This window comes from Phacochoerus africanus, chromosome 1 (assembly GCF_016906955.1).
Source record: "Phacochoerus africanus isolate WHEZ1 chromosome 1, ROS_Pafr_v1, whole genome shotgun sequence".
Classification (NCBI taxonomy): Eukaryota; Metazoa; Chordata; class Mammalia; order Artiodactyla; family Suidae; genus Phacochoerus; species Phacochoerus africanus.
The window spans coordinates 120888217-120910648 of NC_062544.1; the positions used below are offsets into that span (position 1 = coordinate 120888217).

Below are 22432 nucleotides of genomic sequence, written 5' to 3' on the forward strand. Positions count from 1 at the left end.
TGTGTAGCTGAGAAATTCTTGATCTCTCCTTCAATTCTGAATAATCTTGTTATGTAAAGAATCCTTGGTTGGATGCTCTTCCCTTTTAGCACTTTGAATATGTCAAGCCACTCTCTTCCAGCCAGTAAAGTTTCTGCTGAAAAATCTGATAACAGTCTTGTGGGGTCTTCTTTGTATGTAATAAGTTGTTTTTCTGCTTTTAGAGTTAACTCTTTATTCTTAACTTTTATCATTTTAATTATAATGCGTCTTGGTATGGGTCTTTTTGGATTCATCTAATTTGGAACTCTCTATGCCTCCTGGACCTGGATGCCTATTTCTTTCTCCATATTAGGGAAGTTTTCAGCTGCTACTTCAAATAATTTTATGGGCCCTTTTGTCTCTCTTCTTTTAGGACCCCTACAATGTGAATGTTATTTCACTCGTTGTTGTTTCAAAGGTCCCTTAAAATATCTTCACTTTTAAAAATTCTTTTCTCATTTTGCTGGTCTGAGTGATTTTCACTGCTTTGTTTTAAGCTCACTGATTCATTCTGTACCTCATCCAGTCTGCTGTTGAATCTCTTTAGTTTATTTTTCAGTTCAGTTACTACTTCTCTTTGGTTGGTACTTTCTTATATTTTCTATCTCTTTGTTGAATTTCTCGCTGTATTCATTCATTCTTCTTCCAAGTTTGATGAACAACCTTATGACTCTCACTTTGAACTCTTTTTCAGGTAGACTGCAAATCTCCACTTCATTTATTTCTTTGGTGGAGAGTTTGTCTTATTACTTCAGTTGGAACATATTCCTCTGTTTCCTTATGCTTAATTCTCTGTTTCTATGTATCAGGTAAATCATCTATCTCTCCCAGTCATGAAGGAGTGCCCTTATATATAACATCCTATGACTGAGAAACACAATCCTGCTTGGCCCCCAGAGTCAGGTATTCAAGGGTTGCCCCCTATGTGGACTGTGTGTACCTTCTAGTTTTGGTGGGGCTGTGGCTATTGCTATGGTACACTGGTGGGTGGGAATGGTCCTCAGACTAGCTGCAGTGCCCTGCCAAAGCACAGGCCTAAAGGTGGGGCTCCAAGCAGGTAGGTCCACTGGCATAATAAGTTAGAGGGAGAATTCCAAAATGGCACCCGCCAGCATTGATGTTACAAGGTAGGCAGAGATTGGAAAAATGTCTACTACTAGTGTTTCAGCCCCCAGAGAGGGTCCAACTGGCTCCTGCCTCTCCAGCAGATACATGAAGATTAATAAGTGGGACTCTTTTACCTATGATCCATGTGCTTTTCAACTGCAGTTTGTGTCCAGTTGGCCAACTGCTTTTTGGGTCTGGTGGTTCTGCATGCAAGTCCTTTAAGAGTGGATTTCTAGTCCCTGAAGTTCTATAGTTTTCCTGGACATATCTTTCACTGGTTTTCAAAGCTCATCTCTCTGATGCAGGATTTAGGGGTTGGGGTATCTGATGTGGAGCTAAAATATCCTGATCCTCAGGGAAAAGATTCATTCCTTTGAAATCTCTCCCATTTTGGACTGCTGTGGCTGAGGTGTGGTTTTTTTTTTGTTTTTTGTTTTTTTGTTTTCCTTTGAGGAGACTTTATCACTGCCTCTTCTACCTGTCTTGGTGCTGTCCTTAAGTCCTTTGTTGTGGAGGCTCTATTCACCCAGTTTTCAGGTCCCTTTCTGAGGGAATTAATCCATATGCAGCTGTAGATTTGTTGTGTCTGTAAAAGGAGATGAGTTCAGGCTCTTCCTATGACATTCCACTGACCCTCTCCTGGGGAAGCCAATTCCTTATACCTCTGGGGTCCTATGTTATGAATCTTACTGGCAAACCTCTCTGTAAACCCAAAGGTTTCAGCCTTCTCTGATCTTCTAAGTCAGTTGTCACTCCTAAATCTTACAAAATTTATGAACATCTTTTTATCTATTGTTTTCTCTTCACCCTGGAGGGTTTATACCATTTTCATTCCCATGTCATAATTTTGCTGGGGCTTAAGGAATAATCAGAGATAAAAACATTTATTTAACCTGCCAGCTTATGATTTACTTTTTTCTTTACATTTATTAAAAAATTTTAATTGGTTATGATTTACTTCTTATGATCTGAGTAGAATTCACCTATATTTCTACACATTTTGAGGATTCTTATTAGCTGGGTGCTATTTTTTTAATGAAATCTTTCACTTTCTTGTACAGCCTTTAAGTGGTAGATAAGATGAATGGCTGTACTTCCTGGGTTGTGATCTCTTTGGGGAGCTGTAAATGCACTGCTATGTTTTATTATCAAATTAAATTTATAGGCACAGTGTCTTGTTCCACAGAATGAACCACAGAAGGATTTTTTAGACACTCATCCAGATGGAGCACAAATCTAAAGTCTACCTACAAACTTTTAAGAAATCACCTTTGCCATCTAGATGGAGCCTTGTTGCCTGGGCTTCTAGAAGAATTGATTTTGTTAAAAATAATCCTAGATGAAAATCAAAAAGAAGCATCAGTATTCTCTCAACACTTTCAGTTAAGACTATCTTAGCAGCAGAATTTTTGCTGCCTTATGAATTCTAGATGGATGCTTCCTGCAGAGTATATTTATTAATTATTTAATGAATAATTAATGTATATATTTCCAGTCTCACTAGAAATAATACAAGGAATAATTCAACTATCTTTCCATTTTAACATGATCATTAGAAAATTAATGTTTATATAATTTCAGTCAAAATCAATTAGCTCTAGAGAGCTGCTGTACAACACTGTACCTACAGTCAACAAAAACATATATGCCTTAAAATTTGTAAAGATAGATCTCATGTTAAGCGCTCAATCTAAAATTAAAGATAAATTAAAAAACCTTACTACGTACTATTACTACTCAAAGTCATGTTTAAATTTTTAAAAAATTGGAGAATTTAAAAATTTTGATAGTAGGTTGAACATACCACCTTTATCAGCAGTGTCTTGAGGCTTGGATTTTAAAGTAAAGATCTTCCGTAGCTTACAAGTGGCTGAGACAATAATGCCATCCAGTGACTGGAAAACCGCTCCTTTGAATATTTCACTGGTAAATGCCACCAAGTCAATGCATAGATTGCACCACTAAAATAAAAAAAGGAAAAGAGGAGTAAGTACTTTTTATAATTACATAAATGAATGAGTCATCCATATATAGAAAGTCCAGAGAGTTGAGCAATCATTTGGAGTAACCAGCCTCAAACCAATTTCCCCTTTCTATCTGTTTTGGCTTCAATTTGTTTATGTTTTGATTCATCTAAAGGAATAATCATAATCTAAACTATACATTGGTCTTGTAGCTACAGAGTTGCCATCATGAGATAAGGCTTTGACAACATAGGGAAATAGATCTAGATCTGTAGGCAGTATGGTAGAGGGAAGCTAATTGCAGGTGCATTAGACCACTTAAATCTTGAAAATCAGGGATAAGTAGCCAATTGTTTCTTCAAGAGGACTAATTTAATCACAATTAGCCACTTATATTTGTTTTAAAAAAGCATGGATGAAACTGAAATTAGAAGCTGGGTCTAAATTGTGGCTGTGCTGTCTACTTACAACCAATTAACCCACTGTACAGAAACAGATTCTTATAAAGAATTTGTAATTATGGCTGGTATTTGCCAGTTTTTAAAGTACCCTTGCAGGGACTAATTTCTGCCCATTAGACAATTAGACCCCTTAATACTTCATAAAATGAATTCTCTAAATAGTCTGACTGAGTTAAAGAAAAGGAGAAAATAATCATTTAGTAAAAAATTAAGACATATTGAAGACTGCAGGACAAAAGCAGACAAGAAATTTTTGAAATTACAAAAGCAGTATTTAAAATTGTCTGTGCTTTGCAGGCAAATTCTACCAAACATACAAAGAGGAACTTATACCCACTCATCCTCCTTAAACTTTTTCAAAAGGTTGAAGAAGGAACACTCCCAAAAACCTTCTATGATGCTACCATCACCCTCATTTCAAAACCAGAAAAGATAACCACCAAAAAAGAAAATTATAAGGCCAATATCTTTGATGAATATAGATGCAAAAATTCTCAGCAAAATTTTAGCCAACCAAATCAAACAACATATAAAAAAGATCATACACCACAACTAGGGGGGATTCATCCCAGGTTCACAAGAATGGTTCAACATATGCACATCAATCAACATCATAAACCACATTAACAAAAGTCAAAAACCATATGATCACCTCAACAGATGCAGAAAAAGCATTTGACAAAGTCCAACATCCCTTCATGATCAAAACTCTTACCAAACTGGGTTTAGAGGGAACATGCCTTAACATAATAAAGGTCATTTATGACAAACCCACAGCAAATATAATTCTCAATGGAGAAAAGCTGAAACTTCCTGCTAAAATTTGGAACAAGACATGGATGCCCACTCTCACCACTGTTATTCAACATAGGATTGGAAGTCCTAGCCACTAGCAATTAGACAAACAAAAGAAATAAAAGGCATCCAAATTTGAAGAGAAGAGGTAAAACTGTCACTGTATGCAGATGACATGATACTATATATAGAAAACCCTGAGGGCTCAACCCAAAAACTACCTGAACTGATCAACAAATTCAGTGAAGTAGCAGGATATAAGATTAACATTCAGAAATCAGTCACATTTCTGTATACTAACAATGAAATAGTAGAAAAGGAATACAAAAATATAATACCTTTAAAATTGTACCACAAAAAATCAAATGCCTGGTAATACACCTGACCAAGGAAGTAAAAGACTTACATGTGGAGAACTATAAAACTTTAATCAAAGAAATTAAAGAAGATGTAAAGAAATGGAAAGATATTCAATGCTCCTGGGTTGCAAAAATTCATATTGTAAAAATGGCCATACTACCCAAAGCAACCTACAGATTCAATGCAATCCCTATCAAATTACCCAGGACCTTTTTCACAGAACTATCCGACAATTTATATGGAACCACAAAAGACCCAGAATTGCTGTAGCAATCCTGAGAAACAAAAACCAAGCAGGAGGCACAACTCTCCCAGACTTCAGGCAACTTTACAAAGCCACAGTCATAAAGACAGTGTGGTACTGGTACCAAAACAGACAGACAGACCAATGGAACAGAATAGAGAACCCAGAAATAAACCCAGACACCTATGGTCAGTTAATCTTTGACAAAGGAGGCAAGAACATAAAATGGGGAAAAGACAATCTTTTCAGGACGTATTGCTATGAAAACTGGACAGCTGCATGCAAAGCAATGAAACTAGAACACACCCTCACACCATGCACAAAAATAAACTCAAAATGGTTTAAAGACTTAAATATAAGGCAAGACACCATCAAACTCCTGGAAGAGAATATAGGCAAAAAATTCTCTGACATCAACCTTATAAATGTTTTCTCAGGTCAGTCTCCCAAAGCAACAGAAGTAAAAGTAAAAATAAACCAATGGGACCTAATCAAATTGCCAAGTTTTGGCACAGCAAAGGAAACCAAAAAGAAACCAAAAAGACAACTTATAGAATGGGAGAAAATAGTTTCAAAGAATGCAACTGACAAGGGACTAACCTCTAAAATATAGAAACAACTTATACAACTCAACAGCAAAAAAGCCAACAACCCAATTGAAAAATGGGCAAAAGACCTGAATAGACATTTCTCCAAGGAAGAGATACAGATGGCCAACAAGCACATGAAAAAATGCTCAACACCCCTGATTACCAGAGAAATGCAAATCAAAACTACCACGAGATACCAGCTCATACCAGTCATAATGGCCATCATTAATAAGTCCACAAATAACAAGCTCTGGAGGGGCTGTGGAGAAAAGGGAACCCTCCAGCACTATTGGTGGGAATGTAAGCTGGTATGACCACTATGGAGAACAGTATGGAGGTACCTTAGAAAACTATGCATAGAACTACCATATGACCCAGCAAACCCACTCTTGGGCATGTATCCAGACAAAACTTTCCTTGAAAAAGACACATGCACCCACATGTTCATTGCAGCTCTATTCACAATAGCCAAGACATGGAAACAACCCAAATGTCCGTCAACAGACGACTGGATTAGGAAGATGTGGTACATGTACACAATGGAATACCACTCAGCCATCAAAAAGAACGAATTAATGCCATTTGCAGCAACATGGATGGAACTAAAGACTCTCATCCTGAGTGAAGTAAATCAGAAAGAGAAAGACAGATACCGTATGATATCACTTATACCTGGAATCTAATACATGGCACAAAGGACCCTTTCCACAGAAGAGAAAATCATGGACGTGGAGAATAGACTTGTGGTTGCCAAGGGGGAGGGAGAGGGAGTGGGATGGATTGGGAGCTTGGGGTTAATGGTTGCTGACTATTGCCTTTGGAATGGATAAGCAGCGATATCCTGCTGTGTAGCACTGGGACCTATATCTCACTTATGACGGAGCATGATAATGTGAGAAAAAAGAATGTATGCATGTATGTGTAACTGCGTCACCATACTGTACAGGAGAAAACTGACAGAACACTGTAAAACAGCTATAATGGAAAAAAAATCAGCATATACAAAAAATAAAAATAAAAAAATAAAATTGTGCTTTGATTAAACTATCAGGCTTTTCCCCTATTTGCTTAGAAGCACAGTTTATATAACGATTATTTTATTAATCTATCAAAATTGAAAGCTATATTAATTGATAAAGGACATGTTATTTTAAAATTCTGTTTAGGATGACTGATTTTAATATGGAGGAGCAAAGAGAGACTGCAGCAAATTATTGATTAAATATGTAAACATTATTTTTTTTGTAGATATCTCAATAGTAACATTATATTCCCAGGTGATGGGGATGCTCTGATATTTTGGGGAAAAAGGAATCTGGTATAACGAAAGGTAGGAGGTGGGACTGACTGTGTGGTAACAATGAGACTGGCTTGATCAGTGGGATAGTAAGCTCTGGGTGGGGTGTTGGAAGTGATGTAGGATAGGGCAGTGAAGCCAGGTTATGGAGGGGCAAGAAAATAAAGAAGAGAAACTTGGATCAAGTCTCATTATGATTCTTGAAGGAGAATGTGAGAAAAGTAGAATATTAGAAAGGTTGCACTAACCCTAATGCAGAAATATCTTGGTTGGTACAGGGGTACTGGGAAGAAGACTAAGGCAGAATAGAGACAGACTGAAGCAGAGAAGGACTAGTTAGTCTCCCTCAGTCATTTAAGCAAAAAATGAGGAGGATCTGTTTAGAAGGCTTTCACAGGAAGTGAAAAATAAGGGACAAATCTAGTATACATGTCGTAAGGAGAAACACCAAGGTTTGGTAAAATCCAGGCTGGCTATAGAGAATGGAGGTGCTAAGGGTTCCAGCTATTCAAAACTATTAACATTATTATTATACTAGCATTACTACCATTGTTACAAATTTGTGTCCTATTCCTAAAAATACTTAACATTATGCCCAATTCCAATTTTTCAGCTAGCTCATCCCATCAGTAACTGCATTCATCCATTCTGCCCATAGGTGCTAGGAACTCATCAAGTGTTAGACACTGGGCTTGGCTCTCGGAATAGAGCATTGAGTCAGACAGTCCTTCTGGTCTGGGAAGGGAGTCAGACACGTGGCATCTATTACATACAGTTAATACAGAGGGGTCTCAGGGTGGGATGGTGAAGACATTCAGGAAATGTTTCTTTTAAAAAAACATTTGGAATTCGTGTTGTGGCTCACCAAGTTAAGAACCTGACATTGTCTCCTGTGAGGATGTGGGTTCAAACCCTGGCCTTGCTCAGTGGGTTAGGATTCAAGGTTACTGGAAGCTGCAGTGTAGGTCAAAGATGTAGCTTGGATCTGGTGTTGCTGTGGCTGTGGCATAGGCCTGCAGCTGCAATTCCAATTCCAGTTCCTAGCCTGGCAACTTCCATATGGCACAGGTGTGGCCATTAAAAATTTTTAAAATTTTTTTCTTATCATGGTATTATATGCAAATATAAGCCAAACAGTGCCAACTATTTTAAACAAAATTAAGTCCTTTGTCACCTTCCACTCATCTAATCATAATGTCAATTCTTAACTGTTTCTTCTCTCTGTATTTTAAATAATACCTCAATTCACCAATTTTAGACATTTTCTGCTGACCTCCTATTAGACTAGGTAAGACTTTTAGCTCACTTAACACACCTTATTCCCCAACTTCATCCTTACTAGACAGTTCTCTTATTCTTTCTTTCTCTCTTTTCCTTAAAACCTACATTGTATATTTTCCTTATTGTGACTATATAACTACCATACACAGCTGAGTCAAGGGATGCTGTATGGTTACCTTTCCTTTCCTTATACAACTTCTTCTAAAGTTAATAACTGCTTTTTAAATTTTCTGCTTCATTTTCTTTGAAATAAATATTCTGAGTCATCCTATATCTAGGAAATTCTTGGAGGTGGCATTTGACTTTGGTTTTGAACAATTAATAAGGGCTTCTAGGTTCAGGGAGGCATGGGAACATGCTAGATGTTTTTAGGACCCTGCCCCTTTAATTCCCTCCACAGATGAACTCTGCAGAGGGCTGCCCCTGAAAACTCCATCAGACTCTATTGGCTCTGCTTGTGAACTGGTGTCCACCTCCTTCAGACAATGCGAGTCCAAGAAACCAGGCTCTTAGCTATTACATTTTTTCCCCTACAGTTTCACTGAGAAATAATTGCCACCACTATTTAAGGTTCACAGAATGATGGTTTGATTTATACATACGGTGAAATGATTACCATAGGTTTAATTAACATCAATCATCTTATATAAAATTTTCATAAGAAAAGAAAAAAAATACTCCTTGTGATGAGAACTCTTAGGATTTACTATCTTAACAACTTTCCTATAGATCATACAGCGGTGTTAATTATGGTCACCACGTGGTGTGTTCCATCCCTAGTACTCGTTATAACTAGAAGTTTGTACCTTTTGATTACCTTCCTTCGATTTCTGCTCCCCTCACTCTTCCCAAAGCCTCTAGTAACCACAAATCTTATCTCTCTCTTTCTCTCTCTCTCTTTCTTTTTAGGGCCTCACTCATGGCGTATGAAGTTCCTAGGTCAGGGGTTGAATCAGAGCTACAGCTGCTGGCCTATGCCACAGCCATAGCAATGCAGGATCCCAGCCACGTCTGCGACCTATACCACGGTTCATGGCAACACCGGATCCTTAACTCACTGAGCAATAGGCCAGGGATCGAACTCGCATTCTTATGGATACTGGTCTTGTTATTACTGCTGAGCCAGAATGAAAACTCCACAAATGTTATCTCTTTATGTTTGGTGGGTTTTTTTGTTTTGCTTTGTTTTGATTAGATTTCACATATAAGTGAGATCATATGGTATTTCTCCTTATTTATCTGACTTATTTCACTTGGTATAATGTCTTTGAGGTCCATCCATGTTGTTGCAAATGGTAGGATTTTCTCATTTTTTATGGCTGAATAATATCCCATATACGCCATTCATCTATATAGATGGACACTTAGGTTGTTTCCATGTCTTGGTTATGGTAAATAATGCTGCAGTGAATATGAGGGTGCAGATATCTTTTCAGTTAGTGTTTCTGTTTCCTTTGGCTATATTCTCAGAAGCCAGAACTGATAGATCATTTGGTAATTCTATTTTTAATGTTTTGAGGACCCTCCATACTGTTTTCCATAGTGGCTGTACCGACTTACCATCCCACCACAAGTGCACAAGGGTTTCCTATTCTCCACATCCGTGCCACATTTATCTCTTGTCTTTTTGATGACAGCCATTCTAATAGGTGTGCAGTGATGTCTTAACTGTAGTTTTAATTTGTATTTCCTTAATGACTGATGATGTTTAGTATTTTTTATGTACCTCTCGGCCCTTTTGAATAACTTCTTTGGAAAAAATGTCTATTCAGGTCCCTTGTCCATTTTTTAATTGGATCATTTGTTTTTTTCCTCTTGAGTTGTTTGAGTTTTTATATATTTTTGCTATTAACTCTTTATCAGACAGTTTGCAAATGTATTTTCCATTTCATAGGTTGTATTTTCACTTTGTTAATGGGTTTCTTTCGTTGTGCAGAAGCTTTTTAGTTTGATGTAGTTCCACTTGTTTACTTTTGATTTTGTTGCTTGTGTTTTAAGTGTGATTTACACACTTTCTTATCTATCACAGTCAAGCTGCTTTTATTCCTTCTGCCTGGATTCATGCTTCATGGACAGTACTCTAGTACTCAACAAATAATGATAGGCACATGTGACATACATATACACACATGCCTACATACTTACTTTCAGTTTTCCTTTTTTTTTTTTTTTTTTTTTTTGGCTGTACCTGAGGCAGGGATCAAACCTGCACCACAGCAGTGACAATGCCAGATCCTTAGCCCTCTGCGTCACCAGGGAATTCCAGTCTTCCATTTTATCACCATTTAACAAACCCCATAAGAGTGTGAGAACTGATAAGTTATTTAGTGAATCCATCTCTCAGAAATACAGATGGGAGTAGTTCTTGAAAAAGATGGGAATAACTTTCACAAATTTCCCTTGGTTAGAGGAAAAAGAAGTTTTTTTTTTTTTTTTTTTGGTTTGGCTGATATTTATAAAGTTATAATTTTCACAAGCTTTACACAAAACTCATTGTTCATATAAATTCTGTGATATATTTTCTAGAGTTTTAGAAGAGTATGAACTCTCTACTATCAAGAAGTGGATTATCTGAATTATAGTTGATGTTTATAAAATATTTTCATTATTCTCAGTGACATCATTCACTCTTAAAAGTTTTTTTGATATTTTTCTTGATCTCTGTAGCTACTTTATTCTTACATGTAACTCTAGTAAAGCGGGGAAGAGCTTTTGATCTAAAATATTCATAACTGTGGGTCCGTAAGAATATGCACAAGAAAGATAGCAATTTGACAGACAAAAATATAGTTCTATTAAGTTTGTTCCTTGGATTAATAAGAGAGTTTATGCTATTTACTTACAGCATGGAATTCTACATGGAGGAACTAAATGCCAAAGGGTGAAAGCATGATCCAAAGCATTAATTTCTAGTTTTGACTGAGTCACATTTTGGCAACATGGCTTCACTGTACTGGTGAAACACACACACACACACACACACTCCCTCTCTCTGAGATGCATTCAATAAGTTCATGGCTGCCATTATTGTAGGAAAAATCTGAATATAACTGGATCTGTTTTGCCAGTGTAGAAAGAGCCCTGGTCACTAACAGTACACAGTTCTAAACAGCACTGCCTTGATGAAAGGAAACGACAAGTAAGAAACCACAATTTCATAACCTAGTGATCCTAAAGCACATCTCTTCCAGAATTTTAGAACGTCATTCTGTCCTCATGTTCCCCAAATAATGACACATTCCTGTGCCTTTTAAAATAATTTTTCATTTCAGTTTTATTTCTCAATAGAGTATCTGCTTACAATGACTTTATCCACCTCTATCACCATCATGCTGTATTTATTAAGTGGTGTAAGCAGAACTAAAATAGTAATTTTCACATGGTCAGGACAAGTAATTACCTATTACTAGCGTATTAAGAGCAATTTCCCCAGGAAAAGCAAACCATGATAAGTCCTTACATTGAGGGGGATATTGATGATGGAAGCCTGGGGCTGCCAGAGCTGCAGCTCTTGGCTGAAACAAGAAAAGGCAAGTTCTTTGTAGAAGTATCATTAAACCTGCTCAGTAATCAACCCCTATCTCCCAAGTCCCACCTTCTCCAGCAAGCTATCTCTTCCCAAAACAGCTGTCCCATCTTTCTCTTGCTAATCCTCAAGTAACCCTTTCACTGTGCCTTTTGAAATCCTTCCTTCTGGAAAGTACTCCTATACTCTATATTTTTCTAAGGATCCTGCACACCATTCCTTACCTGAAATCTGGCTTTTCTCTGAGGTATTACTCCACCTTCAAGTCTGGAGTTGAAGTTTATATATGGAGTTCACCAGTGCTTCCACGGTCCCCTATTTGGAGGTCACATGGCTATGTGGCACTGGGAGAGGGGTTTGTGCTTCTGATTTGGAAACCTATCTTCTTCGAAGCCTGATTGATAGATTCTACACACAGGCTCTTTCAACTGCTCCCCAGTCATTTCTTCTACCTTCTCAGACACACTCATACCGTCCTGTAAAAACATTCCTAGAAAACACCAGGACTGGGTTCATCTTACTTTCTGAAATACAGTTCAATACCCCGACAGTCCCTTAACCTCCTTTCCTACAAAAGCCTTCTCTTCACTCCTTAAATCACTTACATGGCCACACCTTGAATTTCAATTTCATTACCCCAAAACACTTTTAAAATTTGGAACTGCAAATTATTTTCTATTATTTAATCACAATATTCTATTCCTTAATCTGTCCACCAACACTACAGTTAAACCCTACTGGCATCATTTTAAAAATATATTCCTCCTAGGGATTCAAGAGTTTGGGCTCTGGAGCCAAATTGTCTGAATATGAATTCTAGCCCCAACACTAATTAGTTATACAATCTTTGCAGTCCTCTCTCTGCCTCTTTCCTCATCTGTAAAGTGGTGATGATAATGACACATCTCTCAAAGAGTTTAGGATTAAATGTTTAAACACATGTAAGCACCTCTAACAGTGACCAGAATATGCTTAGTGCTCAATATGTTAACCATATAAACTTTTGGACCTTCATACCTTGGAATGCACAGATTTTAAGGATTTGATAAGTTTTGATTATTTCATTGTATACCTGCACACCAGGCTTCATCAAGATATAGGATGTTTTAATTACTCCAGGTAGATCTTTTGTGCAGCTTTCAAATCAATCTCAGCACTCATACCTATAATTCCTCTCACCTTAGATTAATTTTGTCTACTCTATTACTTTATATAAATGGAATCACAGGAAAGGGCTTCTAATACTTGGTATAACATTTGAGGTTTATCAATGTTTTCATGTGTATTGGTAGTTCATTATTACTTTGCTTAGCAGTTCCCCACTCTGTGAAGAGACCATAATTTGTTTTTTCAGTCTTCTGTTGTTGGATATTTAGGTTATTTCAAGATCTTGGCTATTATAAATAAAGGTGTTGTGAAATTCAAATTTGGGTACACATATTTTCATTTCCTTGGATATACACCAACAAGCAGAACTGTTGGATCAAAGGGTAAATATTTAACTTTATGAGAAACTTCCAAAGGTATTTCCAAAGTAGTTATTCCATTTATGAAATTGCTTTACATCTCAACAACATTTAGTATTTCTTGTTTCTTTTACTTTAGCCATTCTAGTGGATGAAGTAGTAGTGACAACTGTGTTTTTAATTTGAAATTTCCCTAACTGATGGTATAGAGTCTTATTCTTATGCTTATTTAACCAATTACATAATCTCTGATCAATTATTTTTGCTTGAAAAGAAAAAGTTACATCTCTTATTAGAGAGTTGTAGGATCTATTTGGAATACAAGCCTTTTGGTTCAGTGGTATGTATTAGGAATATTTTCTCCCAGTCTGGGTCTTGCTTATTCATTTTCTTAATAATGTCTTTTTGACGAGCAGTTTCAAATTTTACCAAAGCCCCCTTTGACAATTTTTTATTAAGGATAATGCTTTCTGGGTCCTAAGAAATCTCTTAAAGTAGCTTCAACTTTTTAGTATTTAAAATTATATCTATGATTCATCACTAATTTTTTTTCTATAGGAATACTGAGAAGTTTTAGTTCTTAAGATCTTCCTATCCTTATTGAATTGCTCTGATATCTTGATTGAAGATTAACTGACTATACATGTGTGGGTGTAATTCTGAACTTTTTAATGGTATCTATGCTAATAACCTAATATCTGGATTACTGCAACCTTATATCAAGTATTGAAATCATGAAGTATAAATTTTACATTTAAAAATGATTTTGGCGGGAGAGAGGACAAGATGGAGGAGGAGTAGGGGGACACGCTCGCCCTCTCCCACAAACACAACAAAAAAAGCACATCTACAGAATAAATGACTTGCACAGCACAGCAACCAATCGCTGGCAGAGGAACCTAAACTCCAATAACGGCAAGAAGTTCCTGACATTACTGGGCAGAACGGGAGAAAAGAAGAGAGTGAGAGAAGGTGAATCCGAGCAGGACGGGCGCTCCCGAAAGGGAAGTGCGGAAGAGAAAGGGATCCCGCACCCTGGAAAGTCACCCACACGGGGGAAAGATCAAACGAACCGGAGGAATCTCCAGATGCAGAGAAGAGTGTAGCAGTAAGTTGGAGTACGGAAAAGCCGATCAAGAACCGAACGGACCATATGAACTATGGGCATAGTCACCAAAAATTGAGACGCCTGGGTGGGGGCTGGGCACCGAGACCTCGGCTCCAGAGGTTAGTCCCCGGGAAAGGGACTGGGGATGCCTAGATGGGGGCTGGGCACCGAGATCTTGGCTCCAGAGGTTAGACCCTGAGAACGGGCTGGGGGGCGGGGCGGAGCGGAAACTGCTTGGGAGGTCTAGAAACCATTTGACGGGGCAGAGACTGCCTGGGAGACTAGAAAACAAAGCTGTCACAGAGGAAGGGAGCAACACTCTAGGGGCGGGGAAGTGGAAAGCCGCATCAGAGGGAATCTGGGAGAAGAGCCTGGTCTGTGCCCCTGCTGGGGAGGGGAGAGAAGAAGAGGTGGGTCCCCATAGAATACCCCCACGCCACAGCAAGCTTACAGGCCCGCTAGCTAGCTGAAAGCTGTGCTTCCCAGTGCATCCCCTCCCCCCACCCCCGCCACCCCCTACGCTCTCGCCGAACCTGGGGCTGCCTGCCATCCAGGAGGGCTGGCCTCAACAATTGTCTGAAGCCTACCATCACAGGGGCTGTCCCTGCACAGGCCTGCTTGCCCTTTGGAGGGGCTACACTTCCGCAGAGCAGCACCAAACACCACCAGCCCCCGAGAAAAGGCCTGCAGCCCAGAAAAGCTAGAACAAGCCTAGCCAGGACGTGAATAGATCTGCCTAATTCCCGGATGGTTTTTCTGAGTTGGGCTGCCTGGAGGAGGAGCCTCTTGGGTTTCCAACGGCCCTGCTACCTGCCCAATCCCCTAGGGGGTGCCAAGCTCTAGTGGACCAGCTGCATAAGACTGCCAGCTCCAGGCAGGACCGCCTGCAGCCCAGAAAAGCTGCAACAAGCTTGGCCGAGCCGGGAAAAGATCTCAGATGGTCCTTCTGAGTCGGGATGCCCTGGGGAGGAGCCTCTTGGGTTTCCAGCGGCCCTGCTACCCGCCCAAGCCCCCAGGGGGTGCCCTAGTGGATCAGCTGCATAGGACTGCCAGCTCCAGGCAGGACCCCCTGCAGCCCAGAAAAGCTGCAACAAGCCTGGCCGAGCCATGAAAAGATCTCAGACAGTCTTTCTGAGTCGGGCGGCCCTGGGGAGGAGCCTCTTGGGTTTCCAGCAGCTCTGCTACCCGCCCAAGCCCCCAGGGGGTGCCCCACTCCCACGGAATAGCTGCTCAGCACCATCAGCCCCCTGGAAGAGCCCCTGCAGCCCAGAAAAGCTGCAACAAGCTTGGCCAGACTGTGAAAAGATCCGCCTACATTCTCAGGCCGTCCTTCTGAGTTGGGCTGCCCTAGGGAAGAGCCTCTTAGGTTCTCAGTGACCCTGATAGCTGCTCCAGCCCCCAGGGGGTGCTGCACTCCTGAGGAACAGCTGCCCAACACCGCCAACCCCCTGCAAGAACCCCACAGCCTAAAAACACCAGACCAAGCTCTGCATGACCAAGTGAAATCTCCTACCATCGTGGTGTGGACCTCCCAGTCCTGTCTGCCCTCAGGAAGTCCTCCTTTGCTTCAAAGAAACACTGTCAGCCCCATCAACACTCCACAAAAGCCACACTGCCTCAAAAAAGATTGACCAACAACGCCAGCCCTCAGGAAATAGTGACAAGGCAAACACTGCCCGATGACGTAGAGTACAACTCCCTCAGGAGAAAGCAACCAACAAGCAAGATGAAGAAGTTGAGAAACCACCCCCAGTCACACCAACAGGAGAACTCACCTAAAACAGTCAACAATGAAACAGATCTCTGCAGTCAGACAGACCTGGAGTTCAAAAGAGAAATAGTGAAAATACTGAAGGAATTAAGAGAAGATATGAACAGTAATGAAGACACCCTCAGAAAGGAACTAGAAAATATAAGGAGGAGCCAAGAAAAACTAGAACACTCATTTGCCGAGATGCAAACTGAACTAAGGGCAGTAAAAACCAGAATGAATAATGCAGAAGAACGAATCAGTGATATGGAAGATAGAATAATGGAAATCACTCAATCCGGTCAACAGACAGAAAACCGAATCCAAAAACTGGAAAGCAATATAAGAGACCTATGGGATAATATAAAGCGGGCTAATCTACGCATAATAGGAATTCCAGAAGGAGTAGGAAAAGATAAGGGGGTGGAAAATATATTTGAAGAAATTATCGCTGGAAACTTCCCAAATCTAAAGGATACTGGGCTCAAGATACAAGAAGCACAGAGGGCCCCAAACAAACTGAACCCAAACAGACCCACACCAAGACACAGCATAATAAAAATGGCAAAAGTTAGTGATAAAGAGAGGATCCTAAAGGCAGCAGGAGAAAAACAGAATGTTACCTACAAGGGAACCCCCATAAGAATATCAGCTGATTTCTCTACAGAAACACTACAGGCCAGGAGGGACTGGCAAGAGATATTTAAAGTGCTAAAAGGAAAAAATATGCAACCTAGAATACTCTATCCAGCAAGAATATCATTTAAAATAGAAGGGGAAATAAAAATTTTTTCCAACAAACAAAAACTTAAAGAATACTGCAACACAAAACCCAGGTTAAAGGAAATATTGAAAGGGCTTCTCTAAACCAAAAAGAAAGGAAGGAAAGGGAAGAAAAAAGAAAAGAAAAACAAAATAAGAAGAAGAAGAGGAAGAACTAGGACTGAGGAAACCTCAATCAGAGAGCAGTCACTCAAATAAGCCAGCATACAGATTTAATCATGAACATGCTTCAAACAACATAAAATTAAAAAGAAAAAAATAAAAAAGAGTCAGCAAAACCATAAAATGTGGGCAAGGGATGTTAGGAAGTAAATAACCCTTTTTGTTTGTTTCTATGTTTCCCTTCTTAATTTTAATATAGTAATGAAGTGTTTGAACTTACAGGACCATCAGGCTAAAACACACAATTATGGGAAGGGGTTAGCATACTTAAAAAACAGGGCAACCACAAGCCAAAACCAAATATTGCATTTGCAAAAAATGAAAAAAAAATACACTCAAGCAGATAATAACAGGAGATCATCCAAGCAAAAAAAAAAAAAAAAAAAGGAAGAATGGAGAACCATAGAATCAACTGGAACACAAGGTCCAAATGGCAATAAATAATCATCTATCAATTATCACCTTAAATGTCAATGGACTGAATGCCCCAATCAAAAGGCACAGAGTGGCTGAGTGGATAAAAAGGCAAAAACCTTCAATATGCTGCCTACAAGAAACTCACCTTAGGACAAAAGATATATATAGATTGAAAGGGAAAGGGTGGGGAAAAATATTTCACGCCAATAGACATGACAGAAAAGCAGGAGTCGAAATGCTCATATCAGACAAAATAGACTTTAAAACAAAAGACATAAAGAAAGACAAAGAAGGACACTACTTAATGATTAAGGGATCCATTCAAGGAGAGGATGTTACTATCGTCAACATATATGCCCCACATACAGGAGCACCCAGATACACACAACAAATATTAACAGACATAAAGGGAGATATTGATGAGAATACAATCATAGTAGGAGACCTTAATACCCCCCTCACATCAATGGACAGATCCTCTAGACAGAAAACCAATAAAGCAACAGAGATCCTAAAGGAAACAATAGAAAAGTTAGACTTCATTGATATCTTCAGGACCCTACATCCAAAAAAAGCAGAATACACATTCTTCCCAAATGTTCATGGAACATCCTCAAGAATCGACCACATATTGGGACACAAAGCGAATCTCAATAAATTTAGGAGCATAGAAATTATCTCAAGTATCTTCTCGGACCACAATGCCATGAAATTAGAAACCAACCATGGGAAAAGGAAAGAGAAAAAACCTACTACATGGAGACTAAACAACATGCTACTAAAAAACCAATGGGTCAATGAGGAAATCAAGAAGGAAATTAAAAACTACCTTGAAACAAATGATGATGAAGACACAACCTCTCAAAATCTATGGGATGCTGCGAAAGCAGTGCTCAGAGGGGAATTTACAGCAATACAGGCCTTTCTCAAAAAAGAAGAAAGATCCGAAATTGACAACTTAACCCTCCACCTAAATGAATTAGAAAAAGTAGAACAAAAGGCCTAAAGTCAGCAGAAGGAAGGAAATTATAAAGATCAAAGAAGAAATCAAAAAAACAGAGACTCAAAAAACAATCGAGAAAATTAATAAAACCAAGACCTGGTTCTTTGAAAAGGTCAACAAAATTGACAAACCCCTGGCCAGACTCACTAAAAAGAGGAGAGAAAGAACTCAAATAACCAAAATTAGAAATGAAAAAGGAGAAATCACAACGGATACAGCAGAAATACAAAAAACCATAAGAGAATACTATGAACAACTATACGGCAACAAGTTTGACAATCTGGAAGAAATGGACAATTTTCTAGAATCTTACAGCCTGTCAAAACTGAATCAAGTAGAAACAGACCAACTGAATAGACCGATCACTAGAAATGAAATTGAAGAGGTCATAAAATCACTCCCTACAAATAAAAGTCCAGGACCAGATGGCTTCATAGGTGAATTCTATCAAACATATAAAGAGGAATTGGTGCCCATCCTCCTTAAACTCTTTCAAAAGGTGGAAGAAGAAGGAATACTCCCAAAGACATCCTATGATGCCACCATCACCCTCATTCCAAAACCAGAAAGAGATACCCCCAAAAAAGAAAACTATCGCCCAATATCACTGATGAATATAGATGCAAAAATTCTCAACAAAATCTTAGCCAACCGAATCCAACAACATACCAAAAAAATTATACACCATGACCAGGTTGGGTTCATCCCAGGTTCACAAGGATGGGTCAACATATGCAAATCAATCAGCATCATACACCACAGTAACAAAAAAAAAAGTCAAAAATCATATGATCATCTCAATAGACACAGAAAAAGCATTTGACAAAGTCCAACATCCATTCATGATCAAGACCCTCGCCCAAGTGGGTATAGAGGGAACATTCCTGAATATAATCAAAGCCATTTATGAGAAACCCACAGCAAATATAATCCTCAATGGGGAAAAACTGAAAGCCTTCTCACTCCAATCTGGAACAAGACAGGGATGCCCACTCTCACCACTGCTCTTCAACATCGTTTTGGAAGTCCTAGCCACAGCAATGAGACAAACCAAAGAAAGAAAAGGCATCCATATAGGAAGAGAAGAGATCAAACTGTCACTCTATGCAGATGACATGATCCTATACATAGAAAACCCTAAGGACTCAACCCCAAAACTCCTTGAACTGATTCATAAATTCAGCAAAGTAGCAGGATATAAGATTAACATTCAGAAGTCAGTGGCATTTCTGTATACCAGCAATGAACTATTAGAAAAGGAATACAAAAATACGATACCTTTTAAAATTGCACCTCACAAAATCAAATACCTCGGAATACACCTGACCAAGGAGGTAAAGGACCTATATGCCGAGAACTATAAAACTTTAATCAAAGAAATCAAAGAAGATGTAAAGAAATGGAAAGATAGTCCATGTTCCTGGACTGGGAAGATCAATATTGTAAAAATGGCCATCCTACCCAAAGCAATCTACAGATTCAATGCAATCCCTAGCAAATTACCCAGGACCTTTTTCACAGAAGTAGAACAAACAATCCAAACATTTATATGGAACCACAAAAGACCCAGAATCGCCAAAGCAATCCTGAGAAACAAAAACCAAGCAGGAGGCATAACTCTCCCAGACTTCAAGAAATACTACAAAGCCACAGTCATCAAAACAGTGTGGTACTGGTACCAAAACAGACAGACAGACCAATGGAACAGAAGAGAGAACCCAGAAAGAAACCCTGACACCTATGGTCAATTAATCTTTGACAAGGGAGGCAAGAACATCAAATGGGAAAAACACAGTCTGTTCAGCAAGCATTGCTGGGAAACCTGGACAGCTGCATGCAAAGCAATGAAACTAGAACACACCCTCACACCATGCACAAAAATAAACTCCAAATGGATGAAAGGCTTAACTATACGACAGGACACCATCAAACTCCTAGAAGAAAACATAGGCAAAACACTCTCTGTCATCAACATCATGACTATTTTCTCAGGTCAGTCTCCCAAAGCAATCGAAATTAGAGCAAAAATAAACCCATGGGACCTCATCAAACTGAAAAGCTTTTGCACAGCAAAGGAAACCCAAAAGAAAACAAAAAGACAACTTACAGAATGGGAGAAGATAGTTTCAAATGATGCAACTGACAAGGGCTTAATCTCTAGAATATATAAACAACTTATACAACCCAACCGCAAAAAAGCCAATCAATCAATGGAAAAATGGGCAAAAGACCTGAATAGACATTTCTCCAAAGAAGATATACAGATGGCCAACAAACACATGAAAAAATGCTCAGCATCGCTGGTTATAAGAGAAATGCAAATCAAAACTACCATGAGATATCACCTCACACCAGTCAGAATGGCCATCATTAATAAATCCACAAATAACAAGTGCTGGAGGGGCTGTGGAGAAAAGGGAACCCTCCTGCACTGTTGGTGGGAATGTAAACTGGTACAGCCACTATGGAAAACAGTTTGGACATACCTTAGAAATCTATCCATAGAACTTCCATATGACCCCACAATCCCACTCTTGGGCATCTATCCGGACAAAACTCTACTTAAAAGAGACACGTGCACCCGCATGTTCATTGCAGCACTATTCACAATAGCCAAGACAGGGAAACAACCCAAATGTCCATCGACAGAGGATTGGATTCGGAAGAGGTGGTATATATACACAATGGAATACTACTCAGCCATAAAAAAGAATGACATAATGCCATTTGCAGCAACATGGATGGAGCTAGAGAATCTCATACTGAGTGAAATGAGCCAGAAAGACAAAGACAAATACCATATGATATCACTCATAACTGGAATCTAACATCCAGCACAAATGAACATCTCCCTAGAAAAGAAACTCATGGACTTGGAGAAGAGACTTGTGGCTGCCTGATGGGAGGGGGAGGGAGTGGGAGGGATTGGGAGCTTGGGCTTATCAGACACAACTTAGAATAGACTTACAAGGAGATCCTGCTGAATAGCATTGAGAACTTTGTCTAGATACTCATGTTGCAACAGAAGAAAGGCTGGGGGAAAAATGTAATTGTAATGTATACATGTAAGGATAACCTGACCCCCTTGCTGTACAGTGGGAAAATAAAAAAATTATTAAAAAAATGATTTTGGCTATTCCAGGAGCTTTGAATTTCTATGTAAATTTTAGAAATAGCTTACTAATTTCTGTAAAAAAAAGCCTACTGGGATTCTAACTGGGATTAGATTGAATTTACAGATTTATTGAGGAGTACTAATATCTTAATAAATATGGTCTGATCCATAAATACCCGGTCCCCATTTATTTAGGTCTTCAACTTTCCTCAGCACTGTTTTACAGTTTTCAGTATTAAAATATAATATATATTTTGTTAAAATTATTACTGAATATTTAATATGAGTTTTGAGGTTACTGTAAATATTTTTAAAAATTAGAATTTTCAATTGTTTATTGCTATCAATACATTTATATAGAAACAGTGTTGATTTTGGTATATTGACATGGTATTCCATGACCCTGCTAATAAACTCACTTATTTTGCAAGGTTTTTTAGTTTCTGTAGTTTCCTTAGAATTTTCTACATAGATGATTATGTTGTCTGCAAAGGGAAACTTTTCCTTCTGTTTCAACCTGTATGCTTCAAAATTTTACTATCTTATTGCACTTGCTGGGACCTCCAATATAATGCTGAAGGGAAGTGGTCAAAGTGGATAGCTTTGCCTTGTTCTCCATCTTAGATGGTGAGTAGTCATTATTTCACCATTAAGCATGATTTAGTTATAGGTTTTAGACAGAGGCCATTTATCAGGCTGAACACGTTTCCTTCTATTACTAGTTTGATGTGAGTTTTTATCATAATGACTAATGAATTTTTGTTAAATGATTTTTCTACATCCATTAAGATGACTGTATGATTTTTACCCTTTATTCTGTTAATATGATAAATTACACTCGCTAATTTTCAAATGTCAGACTAACCTTGAATTCCTGGAATAAATACTACTTGTTCATAATGTTAAAGACACATGTGTCTATGTTCAATAGTAAAATAGATTTATAGTTCTTTTGGGAATTGTAACATCTTCACTAATTTTG

General features: G+C 38.6%; 1 protein-coding gene across 10 annotated transcripts in view; it reads right to left on the reverse strand.

Moving 5' to 3' along the window:
• Positions 1-22432, reverse strand: part of CFAP20DC (CFAP20 domain containing) — a 269749-nt gene that overhangs the window by 139085 nt on the left and 108232 nt on the right. For 9 of the 10 annotated variants that reach the window (XR_007134556.1, XM_047778337.1, XM_047778358.1 and 6 more), the window contains one exon: positions 2933-3089. Coding sequence is in view for 9 of the 10 variants with exons in the window: in XM_047778337.1 (XP_047634293.1) it covers positions 2933-3089 (157 nt within the window). In the remaining variant the exon portion in view is untranslated. The remainder of the gene's footprint in view (positions 1-2932; positions 3090-22432) is intronic. The other variant, XM_047778319.1, reaches the window with a different exon arrangement.